Genomic DNA, 12791 nt, shown 5'->3' on the forward strand with positions numbered 1-12791 from the left:
CACACACACACACACACACACACTCTTCTCTCTTCTGGCTTTGTAACCTTCAGAAGGGAGTGAGTCTGACTGCCAAAATCAAATTCCCCTCATGCCAAGTTAAATGTAGGACCCTCCTCAGAGAAGCTCAAGAAAATTCACCCGGGCATTAGGACATCAGGATAGCAGGGAAGGGGAAAACTCCGGTTCCCCACCCAGGTAAATCCTAAACACCAAAGCCCTTGGTGCCTCTTAGATATTACAACTGGGGCTCTAGACCATTTGTGCTTAACTCAAAACCCAATCAAAATAACCATAATCTTTGTAGTTGAGATTAAAAGACAGTAAGATGGTTGCTTCTAAAGAGGTGGACTTGCAGAGTTTTCTTGAGTGCTAACTTCCCTGGCTTGTGGTGGATGCTTTTGAATTAACAGTGTAGTGGCATTATATTTTACATAATTAACCAAGACATTTTTGTACTGATTTTTTCCCTATTTCTTTCCAGGTTATCTGCTCTGTGATCTGTGTCCACTGACTCAGTAGAGGGATGAGACCAAGGGCCCAAAGCAGATAAAAGCTTTCTCTGCCTTTAGTTTTTCAAAAGCCAAGCTTATTCTGAGGCAAATATGGAGAGAGATACGGTGCCTTGGGCAACGAGAGGGATTTCTTCAGAGGCTGTTATGGATTGAATTGTGTCCCCAAGAATCTATGGCATCATCTCCTAGAGCTGACAGACTATTCCTGTTGATGTGCTGAATTGGAACTTTTAGCCTCCAGAGCTGTGACAACAGAAAATTCTGTTCTTTAAAGTCACCCCCCTGTGGTATTTCTGTTAACATAGCACAGGGAAATGGAGACAGGGTATGTTAAGAGGGGCAGGGAAAAGGGGGTGAGAGTGGAGAGCTCTGTGACTCTATTTGGAGCAGACTGCCAGGGAGGGAGGATTGTGCCTTTGCTGATGGCCCTGGCAAAATCTGGCACAGAAGTTCAGACAGAGGTCATTCCAACAGGAAGTCTCACCTTCCTTCTTCACCTTGACCTACTCCTGGGAAGGGAAGGAAACCCCTGAAAACTCAAGGTTAATGTTGCCCACCTCTCTGGGCAGATGTAGTCTCAAAATAAAACTTAAATTGGGGAAGCTGCATTTTTTGGCAACTTGTGTTTGAGAACCCTTGACAGGTCTTTATAAGCCAGTTAGAACTCACCGGTGCCAGGGAGCAGGAGGTCAACACCTCAGGTAGCAGTGGCTATTAACATCTCAGAGCAAATAATCAGTGAGAAACTCATTTGATTTGGGGAAGGGGAGAGAAGGGCACTGTGAACAAGAAGACTAGAGTTTACAGGATATATGGGTGCAGGAAACAGCTAGGAATAGGAATTGTGCTCCCTTCACTTTTATCTCATGGAGCACTTAGCTTCATTTACTAAGATGTTCTACTCCTCCTTGACCCTTCTTGCTCGATTTAAATGTGTTTCCTGATTTCTCTTAAGAGTGAAGGCTCAGCCCATTACTGTAAAAAGACAGAGAAGGGTTTGCTTGGGAAAGGGAACTCACTTAGTAGGTTACCGGGATGGGGAGGGAAGGGGAGGGATTAATTTTGGGCTAGTAGGGGCCTGCATGCTGACATGGGTAGGGGGAGGGATATACGGGAAAGATCTACGACCACCATGATAACATTAAGAAATGGGAGGACACCGAATTGTGCACATAAGAGATAGACAACAGATGCTAATACCAACCAATGTTTTCACAATATCGCATTGCCATTAACACCAAACACCAGGCTACAGATAAACACATAAACACCTGAGATGAGCAGACAGGAGACAGTGAACAGAAGTATACTCTAGACCAAGGATAGATTCAGCTGAGGGTAATCTTGCACAGACACCACAAAATACCTGCAGTCCTTACAGAAACAATAGAAGACAGACACAGAGTAATCCCTCACAGACAACCAGACACTATGGGAGAGAGAGCCAATAGATCTACCATCTCAGGACCATAGTACTGGGGGACACCAGACTCAGTTGGCACAACAAAATACATAAAAGCGTTGCTTCACATCCTACATTGGTCAGTAGAGACTGGGGTCTTAAGAGCTTTCAAGCAGTCATCTAAGATGCAGCTAACGGTCTCCTAAAGTCGGAAGTGAAGAAGAATGGGGGAAAAAAAAAGGGGCATTTAGAAGCAATCAGCCATAGGATATGATGGCCCTCCAGACCAGAAAAATTAGATGGTGCCCGGCTACCAAGGCCAACCACTCAGGAAGGATCAAATCTGGAGTTCCTGGATAGAGTGGGAGGGGAAATCGTGGAACAAAATAAAAAAACTCAATAATGACCAGAATTACTGGTCAGATGAAATTTGGTGAGATTCCCAGTACTATGGCCCTGGAATACATTTTGCACCCAGAATAAAACTCACCCCCAGGGGTAGGCTCTCAGCCCAATAGTTGACAAGATGTACACGCAGACCACTCAACCCAGGATGATGCACCACATTGTTGTTGTTGTTGTTATGTGCCGTCGAGTCGGCCCCGACTCATAGCGACCCCTCCTTGGGTTTCCGAGGCAGTATCACTACGGAAGTAGGATTGCCCAACCTTCCTTCCGAGGAGTGGCTGGTGGGTTTGAACCGCCAGCCGTCTGGTTAGCAGGCAAGTGTCTTAGCCACTATGCTACCACATACTCTATGGTAATACATCCCTTAGAGCAATAGACCATGGGACACCAGAGGACCAACATTCAAACTGAGGAAATGCAGGACAAACAGGAGTGCATAAATATGAGGGGCACAGGGGAAGTGTTACAGGGTAGGGAGGAGAGGAGACTGGGTTAGGGCTGGACATGGTAAATGGGGAATGAAACTAAATGTACACATAACACTGCATGTAAAACAAGCTCTTAAAAAGAGTGAAAGCTCAGGCTTTCTGAAGTCTCAGTAATTGTCATTCTGCTGGGAACTTTCTTCTGCCCTTTTCCTTTTGGAATTTATATTCAGATAAGTAAGCAAATTCAGGGGACTACTTCCTTAATTTTGAGAGAGGTGATCTTGAGTTCTTTCTTACCTTGGAAGAGTAGATGGCTATGGGGTTTTGGGAATGCACCAAGGTGACACAGATCTCCTCTGGAATCTCAGTGACAGTGGGGATTTTGTAGTCATCCGGGCCCCGAGAATAAAGCACACCTTCCGGAGAGTATTTCAGTTCTTCTATGGTGTAAAATCCCATGCCTTGGATAAATGCTCCCTCAATCTACAGCCAAAAAGTCCACATAATATTGGTTGAGTCAACATTCCAGTGTGAGTGGAATTGGAGCTCTGAACCATAGTAAGCCCTTCTTGAAAGCACCTTGATGGGCTTTATGAAAGGTCCCTTGAATGCGGGTGGTGCCTGCTACCTTGCCTGACCTCACCCCCAGCTTTTCTCCCCCAGGTGCCTGATATTTGCCAAAAAACCACACCAAGCCCATTGCCATTAAGTCATTCTGACTCGACGTGTTCTAGAGTACAACTGAGCTCCAGAGTGATTTTTTTTGGGGGGGTGGGGTGGGGCCTGTAATCTTCATGGAAGCAGGTCTCTAGGCTTTTCTTCCCAAGCACCTCTGGGTCAGTTTGAACTGCCGACCTTTCAGTTAGCAGCCAAGCCACCAGGTTCTTTCTCACCTCCAAGCTTTTGTAAATGCAGTTTCTCCTGATTTTCTTCATCCCTTCCCACCTCGTCATGTCCATATGGCAAACTTCTACCCATCCTCCAAGTTGCAGCTAAAGAGCTACTACCTGTCTGGAGCCTTTTAGATTCTCTCCTACACCCCAGGTGGCTTTAGGAAAACTTGCTCCAGACTCACTGAGCCTTGAACACGCTCCCCATAACGGCAGCACTTGTTCAGTTCATTCTCCCCTCTCTTTCCCTCTTTCCCCCTCCTGCGAGCTGACAAGCACATCAAGGCCGGGCTTTCTCATATCCTGTGCCTTGTATGATGCCTGGCACGTAGATTCTCAAGCAAAGTCTGCTGTATGACAGGAGAAAGAAACTAAAATGAAGGAATGTGGGCTGGAACAAATGAGGCCAGGATACTGGTTTATTACAACACCCGGATTTCATTACTTCCTTGTATAAATTATTATGGATAGTAGATCAGTGTTAATGAGGATGGGCTGGAAGGAGCAGCTGGATTTATTGAAAGTCATGTTGTATTCTATTGACAAACTATTATGTTCTGAAGAAAAAGATCCTTTATAAAAAGGATGTCAGATTATACATATCAGATAGAGTTACAGTCTGTGATTGAGATACAAAATTTAGGAATATTTTAAGTAAATTTAAGCGTCAAATTTAAATAACAATGCTTGTCTCTAAAGGAAAAGATTAAAGCCCCACACACCCTTGTTTTTCTTTCTTTTTCCTATGGGGCAAATACAGGGTTTTCCTGACCATAACATCTCCCTTTCTACCTTTGCTTAGGTAGCAAAGAGGCAGGAATAAGCTGGGAGAATGGTGAGAGGAAGGAAGTGGCTTGAAGGAGGGAGGCCTGCGGGATGCCTGAGGGGTTAGCTGCAGTGCCCAAACTTTGTTGTTGTTGTTGTTATGTGCCGTCGAGTCGGCCCGACTCATAGCGACCCAAAAACTTTACAGGCTTAAAAACAATTTCAGGGGCAGGTTAAATGTGCGGAAGCCAAGCCCAAGCCTGAGTTTGGCAAAGTTATGATTAAGTCTGGATCCGAGGTGGGCCCAGGAGTCCACATTTTTAATGAGTACCACAGATAACTTTTGTTGCAGGGAGTTCGAGGGTCAATTTTGAGAAGCCCCAAGGAATCAATGAAATTGCTCCTTTATGGTGCCTACCAGCTAAGTAGAGGGACTGGAGGTTTGCATCCACCCAGAGATGCCTGGCAAGAAAGGCCTGGTGATCTTCTTCTGAAAACTCAGCCACTGAAAACCCTTCGGAGCACACTACTCCTCTGACACACAGGGAATGGCGAGCTGGACTTGATTTGAGGGAGACTGGTACTGGGCCGGCTTAGGATGGTAGGAAGCTGTTGGTGGATGGAAGCACCACATGCCTGTCAGGGTTTTGATGCCAAGTTACTCATCCTTTCCACATCCTTGCTGTTGTTGTTGCTATTATGTGCATCGAGTCAGACCCGACTCATAACGACCCGTCCTTGGGTTTACCAGGCGGTATCACTATGGAAGTAGATTGCTCAAACTTCCTTCCTAGGAGTGGCTGGTGGGTTTGAACTGCCAGCCTTCTGGTTAGCAGTCAAGTGCCTTAGGCACTACACTACCAGAGCTCCTAGATCCTTGCTACTCAAGTGCAAATTTCAGACCAGCCACTTTCGCCTCACTTGGGAGCTGGTCAGCAGGTCTGGGCTGTGCTGATGTGGCTGGTCTGATGAACACACCTTGAGTACAAAGGTAAAAAGAACAAAAACCCAGAATTACATGCACAGCTGATTTTGGGTGATTTAATTTTATTTATTTGTGATATAAAAATAATAAATTCAACAAGAGGGCAAAAATTATGTGAAAGCATTTGTCTTCCCCTTATATTTCTCTAAAGTGCGTGTTATGTTTAAATTCAACATTTACCTGAATACTAAAGCAAATCTGGAGTCCCTGAGTGGTATAAACAGTTAACATGCTTGGCTGCTAATTGAAATGTGGCTTGGAAGAAAGGCCTGGCTATTTGCTTTTGAAAAATCCATCACTGAAAATCCTATAGAGCATGCTGCCAGACATGAGGTCACCATGAGTGGAAGTCAACTCCACAGCAACTGTTTTTTTAAATGCAAATTTATGATTTTATAATGTTTCCTAATTCTGAACATATTAATGTTCATTGAAGAAAAATTGGAAAGCAGAACAAATCACATATATTCCTGCCATGCAAAGACAGTCATTGTTAACTGAAGGGTTAATAAAATTAATTCTTACAATGGACATCCTCAGCAAAAAGGAATATACACTCCTGGAAATAGCTAACTACCCATACCTAGAATGATGAATGTTTGATTCTTATTAGAAGTTCCAGCTCAGTACTCTTGAAAATAAGCTAACCACCAAACTCCCTAATGACTAATATCTAGTTCTTATCAAAATCTATTTCTGAACAGAAACTATAGGAAAGAAACAATAAAACAATAAGGGCAATATGACCAAACAGAAAGAACCAGGTGACCTTGGGACCTGAGAGAATGGCATTTTCAACTATCAATCAAAGAAACAAAGAACTCTGGAAAACTGAAAAAGAGGCACTGACTTTTACAATCGCAGCTGCTCTCTTGCAAAGAGAGAGAGCCAGACTTTATGCGTCTGTGATTTTGCTCTTTAAACTAACTTTGCTTTTCTTTCTCTCTGGCCTGGTTTCTCCTGACATCGGTCACCCAACCTTCCATTAACTTTTTCAGAGATTTTCTTCCAGTAGTTGATGTGTGCATGTAATATATAATATTTATTGAAGAACACTCACACTAAATATAAACAAGGTTTGAAGCACTTTGGAAATAATATCCTGAAAGAATAGCTGTTAAGTAGAACTGACCAAAAGCCCCCATGGTATCACCCACCTGTCCAATGTCAAGGGCTGGGTTTATACTAAAAGCAGCATCCATGAAGATATCAGTCTTCAAGAGCTGTGCCAGGAGAAAACATGTGATAAAAATATTATTTATTTAAACTTGAATTATAGTTTTTCCTTGTTCCTTCCTCTGGAAGGATCAAGTTGATCATCCTTTGCAGCACAGAAAACACATCGATGGGTTTAAAGATTGTATATAAACATGAGGATGGGAAACGCAAATGGTACTCTTTACCTTATGAGCTCCGGTCAGACAGTCAACCTCAACCTCAGAGCAGGCTGCTCCATAAACGTAATATGGGAACGCGTCACCTTCCTCCTTCTCCCAGTCCATGTTGGTCTGGTAGCCTCTGAGCAGAGAAATTAGAAGTGAAAAGAAAAGGTGTTTGCTTTCCCCAAGAGGGATCTGCTTACTCCTCTATGCACTAGTTCTAGAGTGGGGCAGCATAGAGGGGCTGCCACTCATTGGTTTCTGGCGGCACCTACACCCCATGGCTCAAGACCTCCCACTCTTGTGGCCATTCTCCCTTCCCTCTTTGCCTAGGGGGACTGTGATCACTATTCTAAGAGAACCACCGAGCACACAGAAGAAGACTCATTGGTGTCTGACCCTTACCCTTCAGCGCTAAAGTACTGGGATAGACAGACGGTGTGTAGATAGCTATGGTGTCCCTTCTGGCTGGCAGATAGCCGCTGTTCCCAGGAGTCTGTGCCCTGGCCCTCCCCCAGAACTCCTTCTTTATCCTTAAGATCCAGCGACTTAAGGGTTAACACCGGGCACAGACAAGCTCTGCTTAAATTGATCAGCGTTCTCCCAGATTGGCTGTTAAAAATGTGAAATGTCACCCGTCTATGTGTGATTTAAGCCAAAGTAAAAACGTTCTTTACTTGAAATATCCAGTAGCTGAGAGACTGATGGATTCTTGGAAGGCTTTTGCAATCTGGAAAAAACGATGGGTTACAAAGAAATGTAAGTTTGAGGAAAGTAATGAAAAATGCCTTCCTTGATGGACTCGCCTCTTCTTCCACCAAGCTCTGCACCCACATTCACTTCAAAAGAGACTATGCCGGTGGAGAAGCTACAGGTGGCACTCAAAGGAGGAGCTGGAGGGCAGCTGCTGGCTGTGCTCTAGGACCTGGTGTTTTTTTTTTGGTTGCACACTGTGAAGTTCAATACTTTTCACCCTTCCAGCCTTTCAGGTTGGAGGGGGGCTATGACATATTTATGTACTTATGTACACAGGGGTGTGTGGGCATGTGTGTGTATTTGTACCCTGCTTTGTTCCCAGAAAATATGATTAATTATCTCACAATATGACTGTGGCATCTTTCCTGCTGGAGCCAACTAAGGTCAACAGGGGTGGGAATAATAATAACGATGATGGGAATAATAATAAAAGTACTTATTAATCATAGAATAGGAATTCCGGTAGCACAGTGGGTAAAGCACTCGACTGCTAACCAAAAGCTTGGTAGTTCAAACACTACCACAGCTGCTTCATGGCAGAAAGATGTGGCAGTCTGCTTCTGTAAAGATTTACAGCCTTGGAAACCTTATGGGGCAGTCCTACTCTAAGTGAGTCGGAAATGATTTGAAGACAGTAGGTGGTGGCGGATCACAGAGTGAAAAACTGTGTGTAATAGTTGCACCCCATAGGGTTTTTCAGTAGTTGATCATTAAGCTTTTCTTCCGAGCTCCTTCTGGGCAGACTTGAACCTCCAACCTTTTGGTTAGCAGCTCAGCACATTAATCATTTGCATCACCCAAGGAGTCCAGTGATAGAGTATTTTATTTTTTATATCAGGACTGCTATTATTTCCATTGTACAGATGAGAAAATTCAGCCCCGAGGCACTGAGAGGGTTGCCCCTCAGAGCCAGTAGTGACAGAGCTGGGCAGCAACTCCAAGGGGCTTTACTCAAGATTCCACGCTGTTACCGTATTCTGTGAGAAATTAGGCTCTGAAACAAAATCAAGTTTCCATGAACATAGACATTACCCTTTTGGAAAAGCACAAGTGAATGTGAATCACAACTTTGTTTCTCGGATGGACTTCACCCAGCAGCCCATCATCCTGGACTTCCGTCCATCTGGATGCATTTGCCCCTTCTTGGCAGGGAGATAAAGAGAGTACTCACCCAGTCCTCCCATTTCCCCTTAGGGTTTTTACTGATGATGGGCTGAAGGCGGTCCATAAGAATTTGGCAAGCATTCTGAAAAACAAATATTTCAAATGACATCAGAAAAAAAGCTACGGCATTAAGTATTCAAATCAATTGAAATGTGGGCTGCCAATTTTATAACTCTGTTTCCTACATCTCTAAGTATGGTTTCTCAAACTTGAGGACTGTATGCAAACCCAATGAAGGAAAAAATAACATATGTGTGGATCCTGCAGTGTTGACTTAAAATTATTCTTATTATGATGCTTAAATATGTACTAACATAAAGCTAGGTACAGTTGCCTTAGAGTTACAGTTCTTTTACAGAACAAAAAAAAAGGTGACAAAGTGTGCAAACCAAACTATATACCAACAAAATTAAAAATAACGTTAATTTAATTCATTGATGATGCTCTTTTTCTGAAGCTAAATGGTAGCTTGGAATGTGGAAGAGTACTGACTGACTTGGCACAGATTCTTTGGACCTCAGCATGCCTATCGCTTGTCAGTTGATGGGTAACTTCTCATCACTCCCTTTTAATTACCAGCAGGTCTTCATTTGCACTCATACCTTGTCGTCATCTCCTTCATACTGAGCAGGAAAACATCATTTATGTATCTCTGCTCTTTTCTTGTCTTGCCATAAAGTACCCTCCTTGGTCTCAAAAGTTGACAGAGAGTTCTTATGGTAATAGTCCACTTATAAAGGGCCATTCTTTATAATACGCAGTCAATAAATATGCTTATTTTATTTAAAAAAAAAAAATTGTCATTGAAAATAACTGTGGTCAATTCTCAGACCCCTGAGAATACGCCTGCTGACCCCTAGGTGTCACTGGACTCCAATTTGGCTTCCACTCTTAATTTAAATACAAATCCATTTACACCTCTGTTCTTACTAACATCTCCGCTTCAGAATGCCCCACGTTCTCCCTCTTGGCCTCTGTCTCTTCTTTCTTTTTTTTTTTTTTCGTTATCTCCTTTTTGGGAAATGGTCTGTGGCTTCTCGTGCATGAGGGAGATAGCTATCTTCATACGACCCATCGATGCCGATTCATTCAATTTTCTATCATTGACTTCAGGGGCTCTGGTGGCGTAGTGCCTAAGGCATTTGATGGCTAACCAGAAGGCTGGTGGTTCAAACCCACCAGCCACTTCCTGGAAGGAAGATTGGGCAATCTACCTCCGTAGTGATACCACCTTGGAAACCCAAGGAGGGGTCGCTATGTGTTGGACCTGACTCGACAGCAGTGGGTTTGGTTTGGTTTAATCATTGACTTCATTACAAATTGATGCCTTCATTACACAAGAGTGCCACATACGAGGCAAACATATGTCCTAGAGTGCCCATGCCTGCCCAAATATCAGATGTTCTGCCCCTAATCACGTCTTGACCACCATACTCCTGTGCATAATTTTAGACTTGACAGTTCAACTGTCTCCTGAGATAAGTTTTCCCTTTAGGATAGTAAGACATTGCAGGGAACATCTGTCATTCTTCTGTGACCTTCTGAACCCCTTCTTTTGTTTGGGGACTTCTCTCATCTATATTTCTTGGTAGGATTGTCTCACCCTACTAAAACTCCAAATGCCAGGTATTCATATTTCTAGCTTTTCCTTCATTGTAAAATTTTTGAACGTACACTCGAAAGAGTTGTGTGTAACCACTAAACCCTTACCCACTATACAAAAACCAAAAAACCCAAACTCACTGCCACTGAGTTGGTTCTGATTCATAGCGACACCTCCTTGGGTTTCCAAGGTGGTATCTCTATGGAAGTAGATTGCCCAGTCTTCCTTCTGAGGAGTGGGTGGTGGATTTGAACCACCAGCCTTCTAGTTAACAGTCAAATGCCTTAGGCACTATGCCACCAAAGCTCCCACCTGCTATACAGCTTTATTTCATTTTTTCTAAAATTTTTATTTTATTTTTTTTTATTGTGATTTGGGTGAAGATTTACAGAGCAAATTCACTTTCCATACAGCAGTTCACATACACATTGTCTCATGACATTGACCACAATTTATCACAATGCAACAGCTCCCCTCCCACTTCCTCCCCATAGTTACCTCTTCCCAGTGTCCATCCCTCCATACACTCCTGCCCCCTGAGCTGTCTCCTTGTGCATACACTGCTCTTCTTTCTCCCATGATTGCTCTCTCCAAGGAGTGTATCTACCTCAGGTAAATGTTCAACTCATATGCCTGTCTTTTGTTTGGCTGGAAACCACTGGTGTGGATTCAATTCCAGACCTGAAGGGCAGCTAGGGGCTATAGTCTCAGCGGTTCCACCAGGCTCTATTGGACCAGCAAACCTGGTCCCCACCCTTTTTTTTCCCCAAATGATTTTGAGCTTTGTTCCACATTGTTCTCCCTCTCTATCAAGGATCTCCTACATAGATCCCCTTCCAAGTGGATAACAGCAGTAGCTGGGCACCATCTAGTTCTTCTGGTCTCATAGTCGTATAGGCTGCAGATTGGATGGTGTACCAGTCACTAGGACTAATTGTTTCCATGACATTTTGGTTTTCTTCATTCTTCTTTGCTTTGGACGAGGAGAGACCCATCGTTACATCTAGATGGCAGCTTGCTAGCTTTTAAGATCCCAGTCACTACTCGTCAAAATAGGAGGTGGAACAATGTTTTGTATAGTATGTTATGCCAATTGAGCTTGATGTCCCCTGTGACTATGGTCCCAAGCCCACAGGTTCAACTACTCGGTCCCTCTGGGTAGCTGGCTGTGACCAAGCAGTGACTGTAACCTTGGCCCTTGTCAACTCTACTATACACCTGGAAATTCTGATCATTCACATAAACTTATAGGATCATTGTCTGCCAGCCCTATACATGTTCTTGGATATACTTCCCATTTCGTACACATACCTAATAGTTCAGCCTGTCCACCCATCTATCCACCCATATACCCCTGTTTGCCTTCACTGACAATGCAGTACTGTTTGTGCAAAAGGGTTCATCTTTGTTGTCTGTACCTCCCATGTGCCTCTCTATGTCTTTCTCTCCCTCAGTGCCGCCATATTGGTCACTCACATTTGGTACATTGCCCTTTTCTTCAACCAAATCAATACTTGTCTTTATCTATCTAACAGCATTCCCTCTCCTCCCCTCCCACCTCTGGTAACCAACAAAAAAAATTTCCTTCTATAGATAAACCTTTCCTTAACTTTTACAATAACGGACTAATACACTATTTGTCCTTTTGTGATTGACTTATTTCACGCAGCATAATGTCCTCCAAGTTCATCCACATTATGTGGTGTTTTGCAGATTCTACATTATTCTTTAGCATTGCATAGTATTGCATTGTGTGTATGTACCATAGTTTGGTTATCCATTCCTCAGTTGATGGGCACCTAGGTTGTTTCCATCTTTTGGCTATTGTAAATAGTGCTGCGATGAATATGGGTGTGCATATATCTGTTCTTGTCATGGCTCTGACCACTATACAGCTTTAATAATTATCTTCTACCCACCAAGATAGATGGAAAGAAAGGGTGGGACAAAGTCCCTTCCAACACTGTCATTGGGTGACTGTGAGAAATGGGAAGAAAAGTCACCTGCACAGCCTTCCTGTTGATGTCTGTCCCCATCGACCCTGCTGTGAAGACAGCATTGGGCACTGTGACTGTGCTGGTTTCAGATGAGTGTATGTATGACTGGGGGATGTTCAGTTCTCGACTAGCCACCTGCAAGAAGCAGAGAAGAAATCACATTTGTTTCATTGACCTTAAGCCCTCAAACAGAATGCCTTTACCTTTCTTTTAAAACTGAGTATAAAACCTGGCTACCCTCCTAATGGGGGCAGTGATGAACTCTTACTTTCCGTGGGGGAGCTCCAGGAACCCTGGCCAATGCATCTCATGTGCTGCCACCACTCATTTGGCTTGTGCATTGCCATGGTGAACAGGCTGCAGTGGAGCTTCCAGACTAAGATAGACTAGAAAGAAAGGGCTGGTGATTGGCTTCTTAAAATCAGCCAATAGAAACCCTATGGATCACAGCAGTATCCCATTGGGTATGGAGTTGCCATGAGTTGTGGCAGACTTGCTT

At 43.6% G+C, this 12791-nt stretch overlaps 1 protein-coding gene across 1 annotated transcript in view; it reads right to left on the bottom strand.

The window, feature by feature from the left end:
- The window catches only part of LOC103193027 (aldehyde oxidase 4-like), an 84818-nt gene that overhangs the window by 1209 nt on the left and 70818 nt on the right, over positions 1-12791 (bottom strand). Inside the window, 6 exon segments of the mRNA XM_042783581.1 lie at positions 3051-3236; positions 6551-6623; positions 6798-6911; positions 7450-7502; positions 8700-8774; positions 12299-12427. Coding sequence (XP_042639515.1) covers positions 3051-3236; positions 6551-6623; positions 6798-6911; positions 7450-7502; positions 8700-8774; positions 12299-12427 — 630 coding nt within the window.

Source organism: Orycteropus afer, unplaced genomic scaffold (genome assembly GCF_000298275.1).
Source record: "Orycteropus afer afer isolate SDZICR_OR568_19922 unplaced genomic scaffold, OryAfe1.0 scaffold00002, whole genome shotgun sequence".
In the NCBI taxonomy this organism is placed as follows: domain Eukaryota; kingdom Metazoa; phylum Chordata; class Mammalia; order Tubulidentata; family Orycteropodidae; genus Orycteropus; species Orycteropus afer.